This window comes from Alligator mississippiensis, chromosome 3 (genome assembly GCF_030867095.1).
Source record: "Alligator mississippiensis isolate rAllMis1 chromosome 3, rAllMis1, whole genome shotgun sequence".
Taxonomy (NCBI): Eukaryota; Metazoa; Chordata; order Crocodylia; family Alligatoridae; genus Alligator; species Alligator mississippiensis.
This window is the reverse complement of record NC_081826.1, coordinates 165,612,452-165,635,011: the sequence shown is the minus strand read 5'-3', so window position 1 is coordinate 165,635,011 and position 22,560 is coordinate 165,612,452. Positions and strand designations below refer to the sequence as shown.

General features: G+C 46.4%; 1 protein-coding gene across 4 annotated transcripts in view; it reads right to left on the bottom strand.

The window, feature by feature from the left end:
• ECPAS (Ecm29 proteasome adaptor and scaffold) overlaps nucleotides 1-19,091 on the bottom strand; it is a 90,873-nt gene extending 71,782 nt beyond the window's left edge. For 2 of the 4 annotated variants that reach the window (XM_059724625.1, XM_059724626.1), the window contains exons 1-2: nucleotides 18,721-18,797; nucleotides 1,071-1,201 (exon numbers count right to left, since the gene is read on the bottom strand). In XM_059724625.1, the coding sequence (XP_059580608.1) occupies nucleotides 1,071-1,201; nucleotides 18,721-18,748 (159 nt within the window). In that variant the 5' untranslated portion in view covers nucleotides 18,749-18,797. Of the gene's footprint in view, nucleotides 1-1,070; nucleotides 1,202-3,310; nucleotides 3,548-18,720; nucleotides 18,798-18,978 lie in introns of those variants that run through there. The other 2 variants (XM_019490725.2, XM_019490726.2) reach the window with 2 other exon arrangements.
• Between the last annotated feature and the right edge of the window lie 3,469 nt (nucleotides 19,092-22,560).

Genomic DNA, 22,560 nt, shown 5'->3' with positions numbered 1-22,560 from the left:
CTCATTCACAATATTGGTAATGATATACATCTTAGCACCCACAGCTGGGACTAGATCTTGGTGCTTAGAGGACACTAGCTTATTTGAAAATATGGCTCTGAACACATGCATCTTCTGGCACTAAAGGCACAGCAGTGTCCCCATTAGCAAGATTTGTTAACCTTCCCCATTTATATGATTTTTTTTAAAACATGGAAAATCAGAGGGATTTAAAAAAAAGCCTCAGAGATGGTCCAGTCAATTGGTATTCTAAAATCCAGTGCTTGCACTAGACAAGGGATCTTCTAGATCAAAAGACAAGACAGGGAAGAATTTAATAAGAGTTCATAGACTGGTACTGCTCTGTTCAGCACTGATGAAATCTCACCTGGAGTACTGTGTCCACAGTTTTGGGCCCCACACTTCAAGAAGGCTGGGGAAAGATTAGAAAAAGTCCAGGGAGAGCAAAAAGTATGATCAGAGGTCTAGGGATCGAGACTTATTTGGAAAGGCTGAAAAAACTAGGCTTATTTACTCTACAGAAGATGGAGGGGGGATTTGTTAACAGTCTTCAAATACCTGAAAGGTGATTACAGAGAAGATAGAGATGGGTTTTTCTCTGTGGCTGCAGGGGACAGGACTAGGAGCAATGGCCTCAAACTGGAGTAGAGGAAATGTAGGTTGTAGATGAGGAGGAACTTGATGACTACAAGGCTGGTTAAGCATTGGAACAGGCTCCCTAGGGAAGTTGTGGAACCTCCGTCCCGGGAAATTTTCAAGACAGACACTTGGCTGGAATAATTTAGTCAGGGATGATGCTGTCTTGAGCAGGGGGCTGGACTAGATGACCTCATTAAGTCCCTTCCAGTTCTACTTCCCAGTGATCCTAATATCAGTAACAACTGCAAGTCTCAATGGCTGACAGGAAATAGGAGTGAGCTCCATTCATTACCTCATACATATATCAATGTTTCATAGAAAGATGGGTTTTGCTTAAGGAAAGCATTCAGTAATAGCAAATTACTGAATAAATGTCTACATCTCCCATGACCAAAAGAATTAATAAATCACAACAAAAACTGCCCCCTTACCTTTTTTCGCACTCCTTCCTGCGTACTGGACAGTTTGAGTAGGACGGGTGGTAGGAATTTGGATATAATATTCTGTAACTGTTCATCCGTTTCTGCATGGCCAAGCCGCAAGAACACACGCTCAAGCTGATCTGAAATTTTAAAAAAAAAGTTTGAAGTCATAAATCCAAACTACGGAAAAATCTTTTCCCTGACATACCATTCTGTGTCTGTAATACAATAGCTCAGGAGTTGTCAACCAGGGGCACACATACCCCTAGAGATACTTGCAAAGGTGATAGGGGGTATGCACAGATGGCAGGGGACGGAACAGGACAGGGGGGCGAGGACAGCAGCACCCCTCTGCAGACGGATGTGGGGCAGGGGGCCTCGCACGCAGCAGCCACCAACGCCACCTACCACCCCACGCCGTCACCTCCCAGGGGGACCAAGGGCAGCATTACCCCCCTGCAGGCCACACAGGCACCGTGCGGCTGGCAGCTCCATGGGCTGCTGACAGGCTGCACACAATTGGCTGGGCACGAGGCCTGTCAGCAACCCTCAGAGCCACACATATGACTGGCCATGGGGAAGTGGGCTGCAGCAGTTCCCTGGGTGGACGCAGCAGGGAGGGGTGTCTCGCACGTGGTCGCCGCCACCAGAAGGGGTACACTTGTTAAAAAACATTGAAACCCCCTGCAATAACTCATTCCTTAACATGCTTTCATCTCAGAATTTTCAAAGCTCTCCTGCATTAGTAAAAGCATTGCCAGCAGATAGAGGGAGTGATTATTCCCCTCTATTCAGCACTGGTGAGGCCATATCTGGAGTACTGTGTCCAGTTTTGGGCCCCCGCTACAGAAAGGAAGTGGACAAGTTGGAGAGAGTCCAGTGGAGGGCAATGAAAATGGTTTGGGGACTTCTGAGGAGAGGCTGGGGGAACTGGGCTTATTTAGTCTGTGAAAGAGAAGACTGAGGGGGGATTTGATAGCAGCCTTCAACTACCTGAAGGGGGGATCCAAAGAGGATGGAGATAGACTGTTCTCAGTAGTGGCAAATGACAGAACAAGCAGCAACTGTCTCAGGTTGCAGCAAGGTGGGATATTAAGAAAAACTCTCTCGCTAGGAGGGTGGTGAAGCACTCACCCACAGAGGTGGCAGAATCTCCTATCTTGAGGGTTTTAAGGCCCAGCTCAACAAAACCCTGGCTGGAATGATTTAATTGGGGATGGTCCTGTTTGAGCAGGAGGTTAGACTAGATGATCTGCTGAGGTCCCTCCCAACTCTAATTTTCTATGATTCTATGAAATATGACCTTCTATTTTTATACTTCATGTAAACTTAGAGTTGATGATAGGCGCAAGATTTCTGGCTTACAGCACTTGAGCCCTCAGTTATCCACAGAGCAGCTCTATCATTCAGCTTCTCCACATTTCCCACCACTGTGCCTCAGCCCTACCCCAGAACACCTCTTAAGGGGAGGCAGTAGTCCATCCTCTGCATCTTAGACCCCCCAGTAATGATGGCTTTTAAAATATAAACATTTGTTGGCTGGGATCTTGACTAACACAAGCCACAGGACAACTATCAACCAGAAACAATTTTGGGTCAACTACTTTTATAGATACATCCTCTAAAGTGTCCAGTCATGGACAACAATCACATTATGCTGAGCATCATACAAGACTGTGCCTGCCCCAAACAGTTTCTAATCTAACCTGAGGTGTCCAGATCTAGTAACCTTGAAGGGAACCGCTCCATAATTCTGTTACCAAACTATCAAGTCACTTAGTCCTCCAATAAAATGTTTATGAAGCCAAACAAACTTTGTGTGTATTCACAGTTAATTATTATAGTGTTAACCAAATTTTCAATTCATCAACAGGATTACATGGAGGCTTTGAAAGACAGCAACAACATGTGATGTAATTTAGAGTTACTGCACACAAGGAAACACTGGAGCACTTACACAACCTCACTCCACTTTCAACAGCAACTGATAGCAACCTTCACTTTCACTTTCTGCCCAGCCTAGAAATGTAAGTACAGCCGGTCCTCAGACTTACAACACAATTGGTTCCTGAAAACCGCGTCTTAAGTCGAAACGTTGCACCTTGAAACCGATTTTCCCATAGGAAGCAATGTTATAAATGGGGGATTGGTTCCTGAGGCCCAATACCCTATTTTCACTAAAAATAATGAAGAATTTTGTACTCAATCAATTATAGATGAGTAACATAGCTACATTAATGTATTTATACCATAAATAGCAATCATATTGATTTGGAAGGACTTCTTTGAGGTGGCTTTGCTGGACTTTTTGAAGGGCTCTTGACAGGAGTCTTCTCAGGAGTCTTGGCTGCAGGTTTTTCTGGAGTCTTGTCTGCTTTCTTAAAGAAAGTGTCCAAGGAAGTTTGGACAGATGTTCTCCAAGGAGATGAGCAATGCAGCAAACTTGTTCACTGGCGTGGCATTGCATCAGATCAAGCGTTGTAAAGTTGAAACTGACATCAGAAAGTTGAAACAGGGTGTCAATTTCTAAACATTTTAAGCCCGAAACCTTGTAACTCGAAACACTGTAAGTTGAGGACTGCCTGTAATGATTAAGTACCCATTTAAACTCCCCTAATGCTATCGGTTAAACAGTTAGCCAATAACACACATCTACCAAGGCCCAGTCCCCACCTGTACTCACTTGTTGTCCCGGCGGCAGCAGCAGGCTGGGAAAGTTCCTTGCCTGCTGCTGCCACCCGTGGCTTTATGAGACTGTAGAAGGGCTCGCAACTGCCTGCAGCCCCAACCCCAAGGCAGTCAGATGTCAGTGGCAGCAGCAGACTGGAAAAGCTCTTCACCTGCTGCTGCCGCCAGCACACAACTGCCAGGGACCAGGGCTAAAAGCCATACCAGGATCTGCGGAGCCCGGGACCAGCTTGTTGCAGGTAGGTGGTGCATGTGCACCTCATGGCTGATGAAGGGGGAACTGAGAGGGTCCCAATCCTTCTTGTGGCAGCACAGTCCCAGCTTTTTCCCCCACTGTCTACCCCAAGGCATGTGTGTACCCACTGCTGGCAATAAGCCAGGCTGGGGCTCTGCAGACTCCAGTTCAACGGCTTGCAGACTCCCTGCTTCCTGACATGATCAGCTCAGGCTCCATGGCAGGCAGCACAGGCCTACCTAGAGCTCGGGCCAGCTGTGGCAGGCAGCCAGGAAGCTGCAAGTGGCTGCACTGGGGTCTATGGAGCCCTGGCCCAGCTCACTGCCAGTGGCAGGTACAAATGCACCTTGGATAAGATGTTAAGGGGCTGGGGCTGTACTGCCACAAGAAGAATCAGGCTCCTCGCGGCTCCCTCCTTCCTGCCTAAGTAACAGTCCTCCCTCCCTCCTGCCTGCCCTGCAGTCTTCAGGGGCATCAGGCTGCTTCCCTTCCCTGCTGGACTGCTTCCCCCACCCCGCTGCTAATAATAATCAGAAAAGTATTACCACTTATCAGTATGTGAAAGGTTAAACAATTAAATGTTTAACGGTTGACATCCTTAGCCTAACCCAGGCAGGCATATAACCTAATAGCATGAAAATCATTTTTTTTAAAAAGAGAGTTGCAAAAAGATATAAAAATCAGAAGAGAAAGGGGGAAAAATGCAGGAAACATCTGTTCTCATTACTAACTAGCAAAGGATCTTTTCAGGAACAGACAGGACCAAACCTTCTGTCATACATTTGAGCATTTGGATTGAAGACCACCTGTCTTTATGCTAAGAAAGGAGAGAGTCACTATTTTAAGCACTAGACTGTAGTTACCCTGACAGCTAAGCTAAGAGAAAAGCAAACAGCTACATGGCCAGCAGAAAACCTCAGCACCATTCCCACTGCTCCAGATGGTTCTTGGAGATAGGGGCAGTTCTTTCCTCCTTGTGTCCTGTCATCAAGTTCAAATTTGGAGTCCAAAGACAGGTATATATTATTGCTCAGTCTGCAGCCTTAGTTCAGTCCTCCTGGATTCATGGCTCCCCCACACATGGGGAGGCCAGCAAGTGTTCGATAATCTGGAAGCTTCCTCCACATTTACACATGGTGTTTGCTTCTTTGGAGTATTCACAGTGGCATGTTATTGTTAATCTTACCAACAATTGTTCTGAAGCAATTTAGGCTTCTTCATGTTGGCTAATCAAGCTCTGCACCTGCAAGGAGATGTTCAGCAGTTTCAATAGTCATCCTAAGTCCCTTCTGGGTCATCTCTAGTCACGATTTCTACATTTTTATTCATGTAGCTGTAGGTGTTTCATCCAGTGGGTGCACTGTAGAGAGAAGACTTTTCTGTAATTCTAAGTCTACTGGGAGCTACAATGTGGCTATATAGTTGGTTTAAGGCAGTAGTCCTCAACCTTTTGGCCCTGTGGCCCAGATGAGTCCCAGGGTCAGTCTGTGGGCCAGATAGAGCCTCGCATGCCAGGGTCAGGCCCCAGAGCCCCAGTAAGCCACCCCCTCCTGCACTGGAATTGGGCCCTGAGGGACCTGGTACTGCCCCCTCCCAGGCCCCCACACTGGTATTGGGCCCTAGGGCCTGGCACCAGCTCCACCCAGCCTTGGGCACTACCATAAGGCACCTGACCCAGTACACAGAGTCCAGGCATCCCCATGGGTCCAGAAGTTTGGCAGTAGGACAGAGATGACACAGGCCACGGATCAGATCTGACTCGCAAGCCAGGGGATGAGCACCTCTTGCTGAAGGCATCCAGTAATGCACCTGCAACTTTTATTCAACGCAGTATCCCATTTCTTTACGTGTATCTATCTTTCCCAAACCAGGCATGTGTATTCAAGCTGCCAAATAACAAATTGAAAATGTAGTAGTTCATAATGTTGGTGGATTAGCCCCCCATTTGAAACTGATGATCTTCTTTAACATTTGTTTGACGCAAATATCATCAAGGCCCTCAGCTTTGCTTTCTTTAAGAGTGTTTATTGCAATTGTTAATTCATTCATTGTAAAACGTGTCCCAAAGTGATGAACAACCTGGTCTTCTTTTCTCTTATTTCAAACCTTGGGTCATCTATGTGGTGCTCTACCATTTTCAGTAAGCTTATGTGTAACCTGATTTCTTGTGACATTGTAATGTTGTTTTTTGGATCATTGGTAAGTTTCCAGATAGTTGTCCATAATTTTTGTTATTATGTGTCATACAGACACAAGGTTAGTACTGTGAAGGATTACAAGCAAGTAAACAGCCTACATCAAGGAGGCCAAACTGGACTAAGCCAAACTGTTTTGCCATTAAGTCAAGTGAAAGGCAAGACAAAGGGCACTTTTCCTCAACTGATGGCATTTGCTGGACATGGGAGCATGCTATATGCATCAAAGCAGCCTCACAAGAGAATGAAAATGCTTTGTTAGGTTATCCCTACTATTCATTAAAAGAACATGACAGGATGTAGCCCCTTGAGAACCAGATGGAGCCAAGTGCCAGCCCTGTCAGCATTCCTGGAGAACGAAGCAGAAACAGAAGAGTTAAGGTCTGTCCACAGCTGGACATGATAATCTATCCAGCTCTGCTGCTACATACCAAAGACAACAGCTGCAGAGAAGGGCCAATGTAATACAGACCAAAATCTAGTACAGAGAAAGCAGTGCTCTTCTGACAGAAATGACAGTAAGTGAAGATCTTTGGTTATACCCTACAAAAGAGGAGGGCTTTGGTAGGTTTTAAAGACAGGTTGTTCAGACATGGGGAGAGAAAAGCTCTTCTGTGAGGAAAAAAGGGTAACCTTGTGTTCCTTGGGAAATGTTAGTCGCCAGCGACTCGCCACTGGGGGTGTCTACACATTCCTTAACATGTTGTAGTTACTGTGCATTAGGTTTAGTACTTGTATAACCCAATACTAAATCAATGCACAGTAACTTATGCTTCTGTGCAGTAGCACCAGCACATGGTTTTTTAGTGATCTTAACTGCGTAGTAGCCTAATACTACTGCACAGTAGCATATTAGCATGGTTTTTCCCCTGCACAGTACTGCACAATAGAATTAGGCTACTATGTAGTTAGCGTTTCATCTAGACATACCTACTGAAGCTAATAAAAGCCTTGGATGAGCACATAATTTGGGATATGGGGCTAGACCCTTAACATGCAAGATGGATGTTCAAGTACAAATCCTGCACTAGAAGATTTGAAGCGATTTTGACAACTTTCACTATTCAGATGTGAAGGCCTTTGATGCTTTATCATCTCCAACTTTTTCTGTCCCTTTGTTAGTCCTCACAGCATCCCCCCTCTGCAAGCAACAGACTATGCATATACGTATCCCTCCTAACGTTTTATTTCCAGTTGAACAAAACACTGTAGACAGCTGAAAAGACAAACGACTATGAAATTTTAATGTCAACTGGATTACATGCCAAAACCCACCACTGTTTCCAGAACAAGCTGACCTTGTTAGTGAATCTCTCATCTTATTGGGTTTCCACTGCACAGGCATGGTATCAAGCTGCATCGGAAAATCCAAAATTTCTAAATGTTTATCCCAGTGGTGCTCAGCATTTTTGGCCAGTGGGCCAGATGGGCAGTACCTGGTCAGTTCACAGACCAGATCCAGCTAATGGTCCCAAGCCAGTGCCCAAGGTGGTCTCAGCATTATACCACCTGGCCCTGGGGGGAGGGGGAGGGTTGACCCAGCCCCAACCTAGCCCCATGGGGGGAAGTGGGGGGGAAGAGCGAGGGAGAGGGGTGCAGCCTGGCCCCACTGCACTGGGTGGGGGGGAGGCATGTCCCAGCCTCAATCCAGCTGCATTGCTTGGAGTTTGGGAATTTAGCAGCAGGGGAAGAGGGTGACTATATACTTACCACCACTTCCCTGCTGCCAAACTCCTGGACCCAGCGGGAGCCCCACAGGCCAGATATTACGGCTCTGCAGGCCACATTTGGCCTGCAAGCTAGAAGTTGAGCACCCCTGGTTATCCTGTTCTCTTTAAAAAGCCTTCCTTCCTTCCCTGCTTTGTTCTTTCATGTTTCGCTTCCTTAAATTATTTCCCTCCTGAGTTATCTATATTTCATGAACTGATCAGCATGGGACATTAAGGGCATCTATACACATGCTCCAGAGTGGAGGCACTTTAATTAGAGTGGCTCTCAGAGCCACTCTAATTAAAGTGCCCACAGCATCGCATGTATTCAGCATTCCAAGCTTCAAAATGGTGGCAGGGGCACTTTAACTAAAGCTTGTTTGATGAGTTTTAGTTAAAGCACCCCCACCACTATTCTGAAACACAGGTGCTGAATACACATGACGTGAAGGCTGCTGGGGCATTCTAATTAGCACACTCCAGCAGACTCAATTGAGTCTGCTCTGACACATGCTAATTAGCATGAGTCAGAGCAGAGGTCCATCATGTGTATAGGTACCCTAAGAGCCTGATGCCAAAATCACCTGCAATATTAGTTGACTTCAATAATCTGAACAAAGCTATCAACTCTTCCTCCAGTCTGTACTGAGTGATCACCAGTCACAGTATACCTAAATGCAATCCACCTCCAAGCAAGTCTGGAATGCTTTCCCAGTTCCATGTTCCTTACAGTATATCTCAAAACAGAGTTGAGCATAGTAAAAAAGACAGTTAATGGATTTCATAATAAATAATTTCCAGATAAACAAACTACACAGCTTTCAATGGCACAGCTACAGATTAGAGACTACAGAGAATACAGCAATTCAGTGAAACAGTATTCAAGTACAAGGCATGTTAAATGGGACACCATCAGTTAAAAATGTAAGCTTCTGCTCCAGTTTTCCCCTTCTCTATTGTTACAGGTAACATACAATATTACAGTAATAATGAAAGAAGCTAGAAGAAAAAATTATTTCCTCTCTCTTTATAAATGTGGTCGCTTGCACTGGACACACTCATCAGCTGCACAGATTTCTGCTATAGGGTTAGTTAGGCCCCAATCCTGCAAACAATTGTCCGTATACTTAATGTACTGACTCCAATAAAACTTCACACATTTAACATTAAGCAAGTGGATAAATGTTTGGAAGACTAAGGCCCTGCTCCCTTTCATCAATTGGCACTGGCTTTTTACACATCCATAGAAGAACAAAACATAAGGAAACATGATTATAAAACCAGGAACTGCAGCAGAGGTATAGTATCTGAAATTACTTTTAACCCATTTATTTAAGCAGACATTTCTCAAGCTGCCAGAATTAATTCAAGGTGCCCATCCCCCAAGAACCAGGAAAGCAAAAAGAATATACCTGTTACAGACAGAGGTAGTTAGATGCGTTAGTCTCAAGTCAGGTAGAAGGCAGAGTAGAGATGAGCCTTATAGGCTAACTGAACCAGAGATGCATAAGCTGTGGTCAGCAAGAGCTCATGTCATTAGACACTTGTTACTATAAGGTCCAATGAAAACAGCTTCAGACAGGGAACTGGAGAGCTGGGTTCTTTTCCCAGCTCAGCCACTGACTGACCTGATGTGCGACCTCACCTCACTGTACTCCTGTTTCCCTTCAACTAATTTCTCAGGCTTATCCATTCAGCCTATAAGCACTCTAAGGCAGGGAACTCTCTCTTGCAAAGCACAATTCAGTTCTAATCTGAGGTAAGCCCTCTTGATACTATTATAATACAAATAATTAATAGCAATTATAAGCCTGTTCTGCTTTCCTGTTTACCCAATTCAAAGAAAAATGACCAGACCCATTTGGAAAAAGCCTTGACAATTTAAATAGCTTGCAGAGCAGGTTGCTGGAGCATCTCCTCACAACCTAACAATTACTGTAGTTCATTAAGGGGGGGAGGGAAGGAATACTCAACACACACCACTCTGTCCCCCTGCTGAATGATCCTGACATTTTTAATTCAGTCCACTGCCACTTTCCATAACCAACCTGTAAAAAAGAAAAGGTTATATATCTCAATGTTCTATTAATAATAATTTGTAACGTTTTTTGGGTTTTTTTAAATAATCTTTGGATTAAAAATGCAATGGAGGTATGAACCTTAGTTAAGCATTACTTCATTCATCACCAAAACACTATTAAAACAACAAGATTTGGAGATTCTGCAATGTACTCTTTATTTCCTAGATCTCAAACACAGACACACACACTAAATTTAGGACCTTAAAAAAATCTGCTATTCCCACATTCCTAACTATATTATTTTGCTAACCAGTAAATACAGAGAACTGACTTCTATATTCAGTATGGCCATGATGGTCCAGGAAATGTACAAGAGGAAAGGGTCTTTTTGTGGTACTTTTTGTGGGACCAACTGTATGGGTGGGAGGGATGCTGAACAAGCTTCCAGGCAAAAAATTTCCTTCTTCTGTTCCACCTTCAACATTCAGTCTTTCCAGTGTGTATAAAACTGGTGAGCATAGTGATGCAGGAAAGAGCATACTGATAGACTAAATTTATATTCAACCAAGGGCATAAAATGAACTTTCACGTTAAACCATCTCACAACAGATACGATGTTCAAATGGAAGGGGGGGGGGGGGAAATCATGGGAAAAAATGCTAGCCTAAATCAAAAGGATCACATCATGTGCAGCTATTAAACAAGTCAGCCTGAGCAATAACTATGCACTTCTATGCTTCCTAATCACTATCATGGACATTAGTTACTGGGGCCCCATCATAGCACCGTGGGTTCATAAATTCACTTTAGAAAGTGAGCCACTCCAGGCACAGGACACTACATTATGGCCATGATCCCCATCTAGGGCAAGTGACAGAGGTTACCTGCAGAAGAAACATCTGTTGGGCTAAAGAGACACTGACTCCCCTTTGAGAGGAGTAGGCCTTCCTGCTCCACAGGCTGTCTCACCCTTCCTTCAGGTAGGCTGAAGTGCATCCTGGAGAAGGGGTATTTCACCTTCACCTCTGGGGCAAAGGACTACGTAGATAAGGAGCTCTGCCAACTCTACCCGGGCATAGCCATAATGTGCCATGGCAGCAAGGAACCTAGAAACACACATAGTGGGTGCTCAGGTAGTGTTGGCTGGTCCCTCTACCCAAGCATATCTTTAATTTTAGTTGGTTTTTAATTCTGAAGTGAGTTATTCACTCTCAGAGCTTTTGTCTGTGCAGTATCCCAAACGTCACTGAACTAGTCATAAGTGGGACGCTTGTATTCCTCCATCTCTTTGCCTTTCTGCACAACCATGTGGGCTAAGACCAATTTCTTTTTAAAAATGAGAGCTGCCACCCCATTACCCAAATGGACTCAAGACATGCATCTATTATAGTCCTAGTCAATCTGGCCACAATTTTCCCCCCACTAGAAAGCACACTACTAAAAAAAAGTAGTCTCACCATTTCTAATTGTGCTCTAGTTATCATAAACACTAGAACTACAAGAATTAAAAACTATAAAAAACTCTAACATGTCAAGATTTAAAAAGGTTGGATTAGTTTAGAGGATTTAAAAAACAGCTTTTAAAACAAAACAAACAATTAAATTAAGAAAGGTTTACTAAAAATGTACAACATCAAAGGATGTGGACAGATGAAACAGATGCACAGCTTTAGAAGGCAAGGATGGGGTGAATTATATTAGATCAGCTGTGCTGTGATAACTCTTTCAACTGTCCATTCATAACCTGCAACAAAGTGAAGTTAAATTACAGTAAGTTACCACATTCAGGGGGAAATCACTGAGGTTCACTTCATGCAAATAAGCCAGAGAGGGTTTAACAGTTTTACTGCATCAATTAACACATGCTTCTGATAGTAAGCCCCAGCATCTCTTTAAAACTGTGTAACTGTACATCTGTCCATCCCTAGAAAGACTGCATAACATTCAGTTTGTTATTGCAAATTTCTGTACTTTGTGTCTCTGATAGGGCTTCTAATGCAGTCAGCTTTACTCTCAGTCTGCAGCACAGTGAGCCCTAGACCTACCCAGTGAGTTACTGACATGCACATGTATTTTTTTTCAAAATCACAGCCTTACTTTTGCTTGCTGGCACAAAATGTAAGGGAGTTTTGTTTTGTTTTTAAAAACAATGCATATGTGAAGCCACAAAAATTAGGTAGGGGATTCAGAACAGGTGTCCTACCTAGAACTAATTCATTTTATGAAACTGACATGCCCCTTTATATTTATTCATGATCAAAATAGCAGAGACACAGAAGCCAGCTTTTGGCCACTGCTTACAGCACAAAGGTCCAATTTGTGTCTCCATCCAGATGGTATTTTTAGAGACAAAAATTCTTAAGTTACCATGGAAATACAGTTACCTATCTGTAAGAACATTTACAAGCCCAAGCCCTTCTGATTATTTTCTAATCAGCATGTTAAAAATATGTGAAAGAATATCAGTTTCAGAGTTGATGGAAATACTGCATCTCATGAGACCGTGGGGGGGCAGTAAATTTCAAATTGCTAATAACATGCAATATACAAAATAAAAGTATTACAGCAAAGGCAGGCTTATGGCAAGACCCTGAACCTGCAATGCATTCCTTTTGCCATTGTTCTTGATGCCCTGGAATCCATTTCAAAGAACTGCTCCAAATGGCATTGGTTGGTATCAGACACAATAATCCATGAGGACTACTGTATTTAACACATATAGGACCCAGACTTCCATAAGATGGACTGTAATAGCATCTGATCACATGCTACATTATGATGTTTAGATCTAGTCCCTGCATCTCTATAGTCTCAGAACTGGATCCTACAGCTACTGAAGTGAGTTAAGTTTTGACATTGACTTCAGTGGGCTGACAGAACCTTTACTTTAATGGTAGTTTGCCATAGGGCACAGTGGAAACAGAAAACAGAGGATAAAAAAACAAAACAAAACAAGACTGTTTAATATTCTGCCTACCTGTCGCATGTTATGTCTTTGATTAGAAACAGTAAAACAAATGTTTTGGATATTTGGCTTCACCATTGTAGCTAGCTGTTTATCCATTAGTGCCATTAAAAACATCTGCTTTCCATTCAACTATTTTGGGATTGTCCAGCTTCCTCTCCATTCACTTTATGCCAGGTAAAGAATGTGCTCTTAAGCGACATTTACAGCCATTATAAACAGCATGCCAGCCATTCTATACAGAAGACTCTGTGATATGTATACTTGTAACAGAACATCAAATATGGAATGCGTACTTCTAGTTATGAAAGCAGAGTCAAGGGACTACCAAGGCTGGGACATGTCAAACCAGAAGTACTTGACAATGATCTAGTCAGCACAACTGTGGAAACCAGCCAGAGAGTTTAGGCCTGTAGCACAATGAACTGCCAGGGTTGTGACCGCAGCTTTCTGAGAGACTAAGCAGAAGCCTATCTTTAACCCATAATAAAACCAGACTCAGTTTGATGGCAACAGACCCTCACGTATTTGAACCCCACAGGATCATCTCCTGTTCACCTATAAATATTCACATAAGGTAGCTATAATCTAAGATGGCATCAAGAAGAAAGAAAACAAAATAAAAAACCATGCAACAGTCCAGAAACATTATTACAAACCCTACTTAACCGTGTATACGTCCATATATGTATTTGCATACATATATACAGGTATTCTTTTTTTTTAATTTCCAGTAACTAGGGAATTCATATAATCTGAGTGCTTACAAAAAAAGGATGCGGATAAGCACAGGTATATTCTACATTACAGTTATTTCAGGGGATGTATTACTTCATTTTTAAAAAGCAGGAAGGCAGTGCATGCAACTTTAACTGTCTTGAGGCTGTTTTATAGAAATATCAATTATAATGTGAACATGTCCTGAAATTTTCATCCAGAAAGACCTGAATCAAATTAGTCTATACTTAATAGATTCATAGATGCTAGGGTCGGAAGGGACCTCAATAGATCATCGAGTCCGACCCCCCTGCATAGGCAGGAAAGAGTGCTGGGTTTAGATGACCCCAGCTAGATGCCTATCTAACCTCCTCTTGAAGACTCCCAGGGTAGGGGAGAGCACCACCTCCCTTGGGAGCCCGTTCCAGACCTTGGCCACTCGAACTGTGAAGAAGTTCTTCCTAATGTCTAGTCTAAATCTGCTCTCTGCTAGCTTGTGGCCATTATTTCTTGGAACCCCGGGGGCGCCTTGGTGAATAAAACCTCACCAATTCCCTTCTGTGCCCCCATGATGAACTTATAGGCAGCCACAAGGTTACCCCTCAACCTTCTCTTGCGGAGGCTGAAGAGGTGCAGGTGCCCCAGTCTCTCCTCATAGGGCTTGGCCTGCAAGCCCTTAACCATACGAGTGGCCCTTCTCTGGACCCTCTCCAGATTATCCACATTCCTCTTGAAGTGTGGCGCCCAAAACTGCACGCAGTATTCCATTAGCTTTTCTGATGGCTTCGTCACACTGCCGACTCATGTTCATCTCGAACTTCCGTGCCACCAAGCAGGTCATTCCCTAGGCAGTAGGTATGCTGGACATTTTTCTTCCCTAGGTGCAGCATTTTGCATTTCTCCTTGTTGAATTGCATTCTGTTGTTCTCCGCCCATCTGTCCAACCTGTCCAGGTCTGCTTGTAGCTGTTCCCTGCCCTCCGGCGTGTCTACTTCTCCCCACAGTTTTGTGTCATCCGCAAACTTGGACAGAATACACTTTACTCCCTCGTCCAAGTCGCTGATGAAGATACTGAAGAGTATCGGTCCAAGGACTGAGCCCTGCGGGACCCCACTGCCCACACCCTTCCAGGTCAATACCGACCCATCCACTACGACTCTCTGGTCTCAGAAGCACTGAATACAGCCACTTAGCTTCTTTCCTTGGATGACAGAGGAAGGACTGGGAAGCCAAAAGTAACAGAATTAAAAAAAAAAAAAAAAAAAAAAAAAAGGCATTTACTTCTCCAAAAGTTAAGCAAGTTTTCTTGCATTTCCTGCACTACTCTGAGCTGAAGGCAAAAGGGACCTAAGTTTGGGAATCTGCTCCTATTTCCTTAGATTTTATTGCTATTAAAATTAGAGGTACACCAATATATTGGTCACATATCGGATCGACACCAATAAAAGTAAAATTAACAGTATCAGCACTCAGCTTTTTTGGCTGGTGTAGGCAATAATGTCATCAATAAATGCCATGTGCATATGTGCAGTTGCAGCATGCGCATGGCCAGTAATGCAGCAGCTTGGAGAGCAGCATCCCACCAGTAAGACTATGGGGGGTGGGGGAAGGTGCAGGGTGAGAGGGAAGGGGTGTTGCGAGGATACAGATCGAGGCCTCCACGGTGAGGGAGGAAGTGGAGTGGGGCAGGGGCTGCCTAGCCAGGGTGGTGAATGCAACCCCAGGAGCAGGACGGAACCACAGATGGCTCTAGGGGGTGTGGGAAAGGCGGGTGGCTCCTCACAGCTCCACGCACCCCCAGAGAAAGCATGGGGAGCCTGGGTCCCCCAGATTTGTGCATGGGGTGAGGGTGGGCTGCTGCTGCAGGCTCAGGGCCAGGGGCTGCACTGGCCTCTTCCCAGCAGGGGGGCTGAGCCAGGGCTGCGCTGTCACTGGGAGGTGTGGCTACAGCAAATTCTGTGGTGGCTGTAGCCTACCCTGTACCCACCCCTCCCAGCAGCACTGCCACCACCCACCCTGCTCCTCCCACCCTGTCCTGAGCAAGTGGCCCTGAAATCACAGCAGGCAGCCCACCCTCACCCCATGCACAAATCCGAATGGCACATACACCCCATGCCTCTCCCGGGGGTGCGTGCAGGAGGGAGCAGTGCCCCCTCCTCGCCCCCTCCAGACGAGCTGCCTTTAGCTCCATCCCACTCTTTGGATTGCATTCACTGCCCTGGCTGGACAGCATCTCCCGCTGCCTCATTCCCTCCATCACTGTGGGGTCCTCAATCTGCCTCCCTGCATGCCCCTTCCCTCCCACAGATTTAACAGCCAGACACTGCTCTCCAAGCTGTCGTCAGGCTTGCATTCCTGTAAATCAGCTATTGGATTGGTATCGGACAATATGGCTGGTTAATAATCAGCTATTGGTATTAGCCAGAAAAATCTGTATCAGTGTACCCCTAGTTAAAATGAGGCAAAATCTTGCAGGTATGGCCTTAGACATGGGGTGGGAGCACATCTAGAATAGTTATAGCAGCAGACTGGGAGTCAAGATTTGTTGGTGCTACTCACTCACTGGGTGAGTCAGGCAAATATCTTCAAGAAACATACCTGTCCAAGTCACTCATCAAGTTTACAAAAGTAATATTTTACCATGAACAAGCAATTTTCCTTTTATCACCATGTTCCTTCATTTCAGGCAAAGATATGAACAATAAAAGTTTGAATTTCAGTGAGCAGTGTCAAGTTTAGTCTCTCTCCAAAAATGGCTTTCCCCTATTTTGCATCTCACTGCTTACAGTTCCAAACCCTATTTGTTGATTTTACATAATGTTTTAAGATATGACTAGTTTTAATTATTCATCTACTAAATGCAAGTATCCTTATAAAAGTTTAACCAAGTGTGTTTTTCCTCATAAAAAAAAGCAGCTACAAAGTTTATTGTAGCCAAGCACCCACAAACAGGAACAAACTGGCTTTCTAATCTAAAAGGAAATAATCATTGCTCCCTCAGGAGTTCGCACTCTCCCAAAGATCAGGTTCTTTTCAACAACACTGCAACTAGACTATTTTATAAACACGCATACTTCTGAATCGAAGAAAAAACTGGGGAGATTCCCTGCATTCTGAATTTCTTATGCTTCTGATAAAGCTCACCTTTGACACTCCAACCTTTCCATTCTTGAAAAATGAGATATTAGAAAAAATCTCTGTCCTCTCTCTCCACAACACACACAGAAACCATATGCATACTTCCAACAAAATCCCTCAAATTCTGAAGTCCATACTGTATGTTTTCTTTCGGTACAGCTTACAGATAACTAATTCTCTTAGCAATGATTTAGATTGCCTGAGATCTTCAATTAGTGCAACATCGGATTGCTAAACCAGAGTCTCACCTACTAGATATTCTTCCTGTCCTCCTTCCAAGCTCTGATTTAACTTACATGTGACCAGCAATCCAGTGATAATAGCCACAGGACACTGGAGTGAAAAAAAACCCAACACCCAAGTTCAAATTGGAGGCTAGGAAGACGAGACACTCCATAACGTGGAAAAAGAAACGTGTCCATGAACAGGAATTATTATACCAAGAATCTCAACTAAATGAATAAGTGAAGACATCAGAGTTGTAAAGTGGAAAGAGGAGGGATTTGATAAGCGTCTGTGATCAATCTTTCTATACTATAACATGACAGTGTTATAGTATGACAAATGACTCCTACCAACTGTCAATGGAATAAGCAGGCTGGGATTTAGGGTGATCAGTGAATCCTGAAGGTAATCAATCCTCATTGCTCCTCGAGATTCTGGTTCTTTGGCAAGATCAGGAAAACACAGCAAAATCTTGGTGTGCCAAACTCCGCTCACCTTATCCATTTGATAACAGAATTTCAGCACACTAAAGGGGTACTCTCCAGCAAAGAGAGCAGGGGACAGAGGGCCTAAATTACTCCTTGTGCAGTAAAGCACGGTTTAATCCTCAAGGGCAGTAGACTGCAAATATGTCAAAACTGCTCTTCCTCTTACAGAGTTTCTTATGGCGATGCCAATCCCTCACTTTGTTCAGCCCAGCAATCCCCTGGCAGAGTTCAGGAACACCAGGCTGCCAGCTGGGTTCTTGGTCTTCTGTCCGCATTTCCTCTTACAGGGTTGTTACATGACACGAGAAGCAGGAGCACGGTACAAAACACTCCTTTAAATCTGGAGCCTCCTACAGACGCAGGCCTAGCCTTTGTCATACCGGAACTGGTGGCAGAGTTGGAAGGTTTATTTAAAAAAAAAATAAATAAAAAAAACAGGTTTCCCTTGCCAACCATGAGGGTAGGTTCTTGAAAGATCCCATGGCTGGCAAAACTGTGGTTGGCAAAACCAGCAGGGCTGGGGGAGCAGGGGCCGTGGGTGGGGGTGAGTGGCACCAGCAAGGCTGTGGGGACAGGGGAAGTGTGAGAGGCATGAGCAGGACTACAGGAGTTGTGGGGGTATTTTCAGACTGTACCCCCCCTTCTCTGAAGCGTGGATACTCAAAACCGTGGCTGGTGAGGGAAACCTGTACAAATAAAAAGCCACTGTGCTAGATACCCTCTGTGGGCAACAACTCAGACCTGTGCCATGTCACTCAGCCTCTCCCTACTGGCCTCATCCTGCCCAGGGCCCCGCGTGGCCACAGGATCTGCACACAAGGGTGCTGGGGGGGGGGGGGGGGGGGCGTAATTTGCAGTGCATCATTAGCTCAGGAAATACCCAACTTTCCTCACCCCAGGATTTCCTCTTCTACCATAGGGCTGGTTACACAGGCGCAAATGGACCAGGCCTGCCCAGGGACGGGTGCGGGGCTGCCTGGGCGACAGTGCCAGCGCTGGGCGGATTACACCCATACCCAAGATGGGAAAACTGAGCCTCCAGCTGGGGCGGGGGGCAGAGGGCGCGGCCACCTGAGGTGGGCCTGGCCGGGGCAGGGGACACCCGCCGCCTGTGCGCGGGCCCGGCCCGACATGACTGTGCACAGCGGAGGCCCCGGACCCGCCGCGCGCACCCGGCCCGGCCCGGCCCGGCCCGCGGGACCCCCCGCCCCAGCACGGCCTCCGCCCGCCCGCCCGCCGCCCCGGCCCGGCCCGCGCCGCCACCACCGCCCCACTCACTCAGCTCGTCGGAGGCGGCCGCGGCCATGTTGCCGGCGGAGCGGGAGGCGTGTGCGTGCGTGCGCGTCTCCCCCGGCGGGCGCCCCCGGCCCCGCGGCTGCACAGCCGGCCCGGCCCGGCCCGGCCCTGCCCTGCCCGGCTCGGCCCGGCCCGGTCCGGCCCCGCCGCTCCTCCCCCCGCGCTTCGCTTTCGGTTTATATTTAGAAAGAGCTGAGCCATCGCCTCCCGCTCCCCCGCCCGGGCCCGGCCGGCACCAACCTGAGTCCACTGTGACCTCCATGCCGGGGGATGCGGCGGCGCTGCTCGCAGGGCCAGGCCGGCCCGGGCCGGGGCGGGCGGCGGCGGCGGGAGTCCTTGCCCCTGTCTGCGGCAGGAAGGTGCAGCTGGCGGAGGCGAGCTCCTCTCCCTCCGCCCCCCGCCCCGCCCGCCTGCGGCACCCCGGGCCCGGGCCCGCCAAGGGCGGCGGCGGGGCTCAGCAGGCCCGGGCCGGTGTGGCGGAGACCTCAGCCCACACCAGGGCAGCACGGCTGCAGCCCGGCGCCTTCCCCTCGGACATCTCCGAGGTACAGTCAGGGAGAGGGGCCCTGCCTGAGGCCAGCTCATCTCCAGCCAAACTGCCCCATACGTGACCCCCCCAACTCTGACAAATTGCAGGCCACCCATTTAAAATGGTACAACCTACAGGACCACCAGCACGTTTTTCAGCTCAACCTTAAGTACCACCAGCATATTTTTGTCACGTAAAGCAATGGTGGTCGATCTGTTAACGTGTACCACTGACAGGTTGTCTATGTACCACTGGGGGTACCTGTACCACAGATTGGGAACGGCTGGTCCAGGGGATGGATAGGGCATCCCTATCCATGCTGCCCCATCATTGCACCCTGCATAAAACTACCCTCAGCCCAACACCCCCAACCCTGCCACAGGTAAAGCGGGGGAACCATGACAGCCAACCGCCTGCTTCTATAAAATGTCCGTATGAGTATGGCGAGAGGTCCCGGGTAGAGGCCTTAAGTTCCTGGAGCTTAAAGAGATTTTGAGGAAGAAATATTTTGGTGTAGGCAGCCTGCCTGCCACCTGATAACCCCAGACCTGCGTGTTGTACATTGGCTTCTGTTCCACCATGGAGAACACGTGTCACCAGGATACCCTCCCTATGCCTGAAGAAGGGGGTTGGTGCCCAAAAGCTTGCAAAGAACAATTTTTCCAACTATTTAGTTGGTCTAATAAAAGATATTGCATTTACCCAAAGAACCTTGGCAGCCAAAGAGTGATGTTGCGGTCATCATGGGCCAGAAATTGTGTGACAGGCAAGGATTTCTTACTATTGAACCAACTAGGTCGTTGGGATAAAGTTAGGCAAGCTTTGGAAAGGGAGATACTCTTCCTCCAGTATCACCTGCATGAGAATGAGACCAGTCTTACATTGGAAAGCTTGTCTAAGTTTATCCCAACAACTTAGCTGGTCCAACAAAGGATATTGCCCTAAGAAATCCTTGTCCCTCTCATTTCACTGTAGGGCTGCTTTGGCCCTTGAATGACTGCTACTAGTAGAAGTGTTGCACATAGCTGTGCCAAGAGAATCCTTCAAGGAACCATCAGTCTTCAACACATCTGTAGCTTCAGAACAAAAGAAAGTTCAGATCATTACAAAACAGTTGAAGCTGCCTAATTTCAACTTTTCTGTCATGTAAAGTGATTTTTACAGAGATATTAAGAATCAGCCACAAAAAAACACCACCCCGCCCTCCAGGGCTTCTCACAATGCCCATTACCAATCTGAGCTACATTAAGGATTATGCTGACAAGTGGCTCCTAGGAGAGCGATACATTCGGTCTCTTGTGCTGTAGCATAATTTACAGCAGACCCCACGGTGCACATTTGTCAGCTTTTTCTAACAACTGAAGGTTCTTGTCATAATCTTATAAGACATGGCATTTATTTCCTCTGTTAACTAACAAGCAGGTGGATTGGAGATCTCCTGCCATTGACCCTATTATGAACCAGTCTGAATACCTGCAGTGTGTGTCTTTGTCATGGGTTTCCCATGTTAGGACTTTGCAGTTTGCTTTGAGAATCCACATGGGAGCAGATGAAACACAAAACACAGATCCTGCACCAGGAGGAATGAGTGTGGGGGTAGGAGAGTGTAGGCCCAGCAGTCCCCCACCCCCAGGTTTCCCACATATTTGCTACACTCATTCAAGCTGTAACCACAAGCCAAGTGTTGAATTTGGTGAGGGTAGGTAAACCCAATTTCTTCCATAAAAAAAACCAACCCTTAAGGTGATAAAGGACTGGACAAGTCAGATGCCAGGGCTCTCAGTGAGTTATTTGATTTTGTAGAGAGATGTGAACAGACCAAAGAAGAGAAACCACATCATCCCCCCCTTAACATCAGAACTATCAAAGAATGGGCTAGAAAGAGTTGAACAAGTTGGACTCAACTCTTAGGTTGTGTTCACCTATTAAAAGAATTTGTGGACTTGGGAAAAAGCCAGAGAGACTGCCTGCTAGCAAAGAAAGAGGAGCGAGGTATATCAGAGGCCTAAGCGAGAAGCACACTCCAGGGTGGGACTACTGTTTCAGTGGATAAAAAGCATCACAGCTCCTACTGATGGGCAGAGTTTTCTGTGACAAATAATTTCCTTCATAAAAATTAGGTTTCAGTTTACTGGAAATGGTCTGTCTTTGAGAGAATGCTGCTGTCAGTTCTCCTGAAATTAAGAGTTATCTTCGGTCTCAAATCTTCCAGGTAACAAATTTCTGTACCCTAACATGCAATGGATTATTCAGGGTTTAAACCTGGCCTTGTGGCATTTAAGTGAGATGTAAGAAGAAATGGAGGGAGAAGGAAGGTCAAGAGTTTTTAGGCTGTGAAGAGAGTAGTGAAAAGGAAATACTGAAAAGGCATAGACAAAGAGTTTTCTATTGCTTTCATAATGATCAGAAATTCAGTTAAATGGATGTTAGCTAGTTTGACGGTTGGATATAGCAGACCACCTTTTTTCTGGGGCTCTTGAAGGAATTCCTCATGCTTCATACTATTTTTCACAGATCATCAGTTATCTCCTGGCATACCCACACATACATGCACATCATATTTGATTCTCCTGTGCAGGGGTGGGCAATTATATGGATTGGAGGACCACTTAAGGAGTTTTGGTAAGCTGACAGCAGTCTACACCTGTTTACAGGCTGTTTACACTGCCCAGCATGATGAACAGATGCCAACTGATCCTATCAGGGCCCACCTACCCTGCACCCACCACCAAGGCTACCAGGTGGAGTGGTGGGTGGGGTCTCCATGGAGACTGGATCAGGACCCCATGGGCAGAGACCAGTTGCTGTCCATGGAACTGGCGCCCATCACAGGGACATGTGGGGAAAGGATCACAGCTCTGCCCTGGGCCTTGGTCCCACACTGTGCCCACCCCGTGATCCCAGCCCTGGAGGCTCCAGCTGCCTGTCCTGCTCCTGGATGCCACTCACCACCCAACTGTGGCCCCTCCCATCAACCCAGCAGAGCACACTCTGCTGGCAGGGGTCCCAAGCCAGTCTCCATGGAGAATCCCTCCTGTCTGCCCACTCCATCCAGCACCCCTGGCAATGAGTGCAGGGTGGTTGGGCTGGGGTGCACAGGCAGCAAGGCCAGGTCTGGGGATGGTGGCAGAGACACTGGCAATGGTATCCAGAAGGAGCCACCATCACAGGGGATGCCAGGAAGTCAAGCCCAGCTGCCACACTGCCCCTGCACCATCCAGACTTGCAGACTACAGATGCTGGCATGCCCAAGAGCCCCACATGGGGATAGGGTGGGCTTTGCTCTGCAGTAG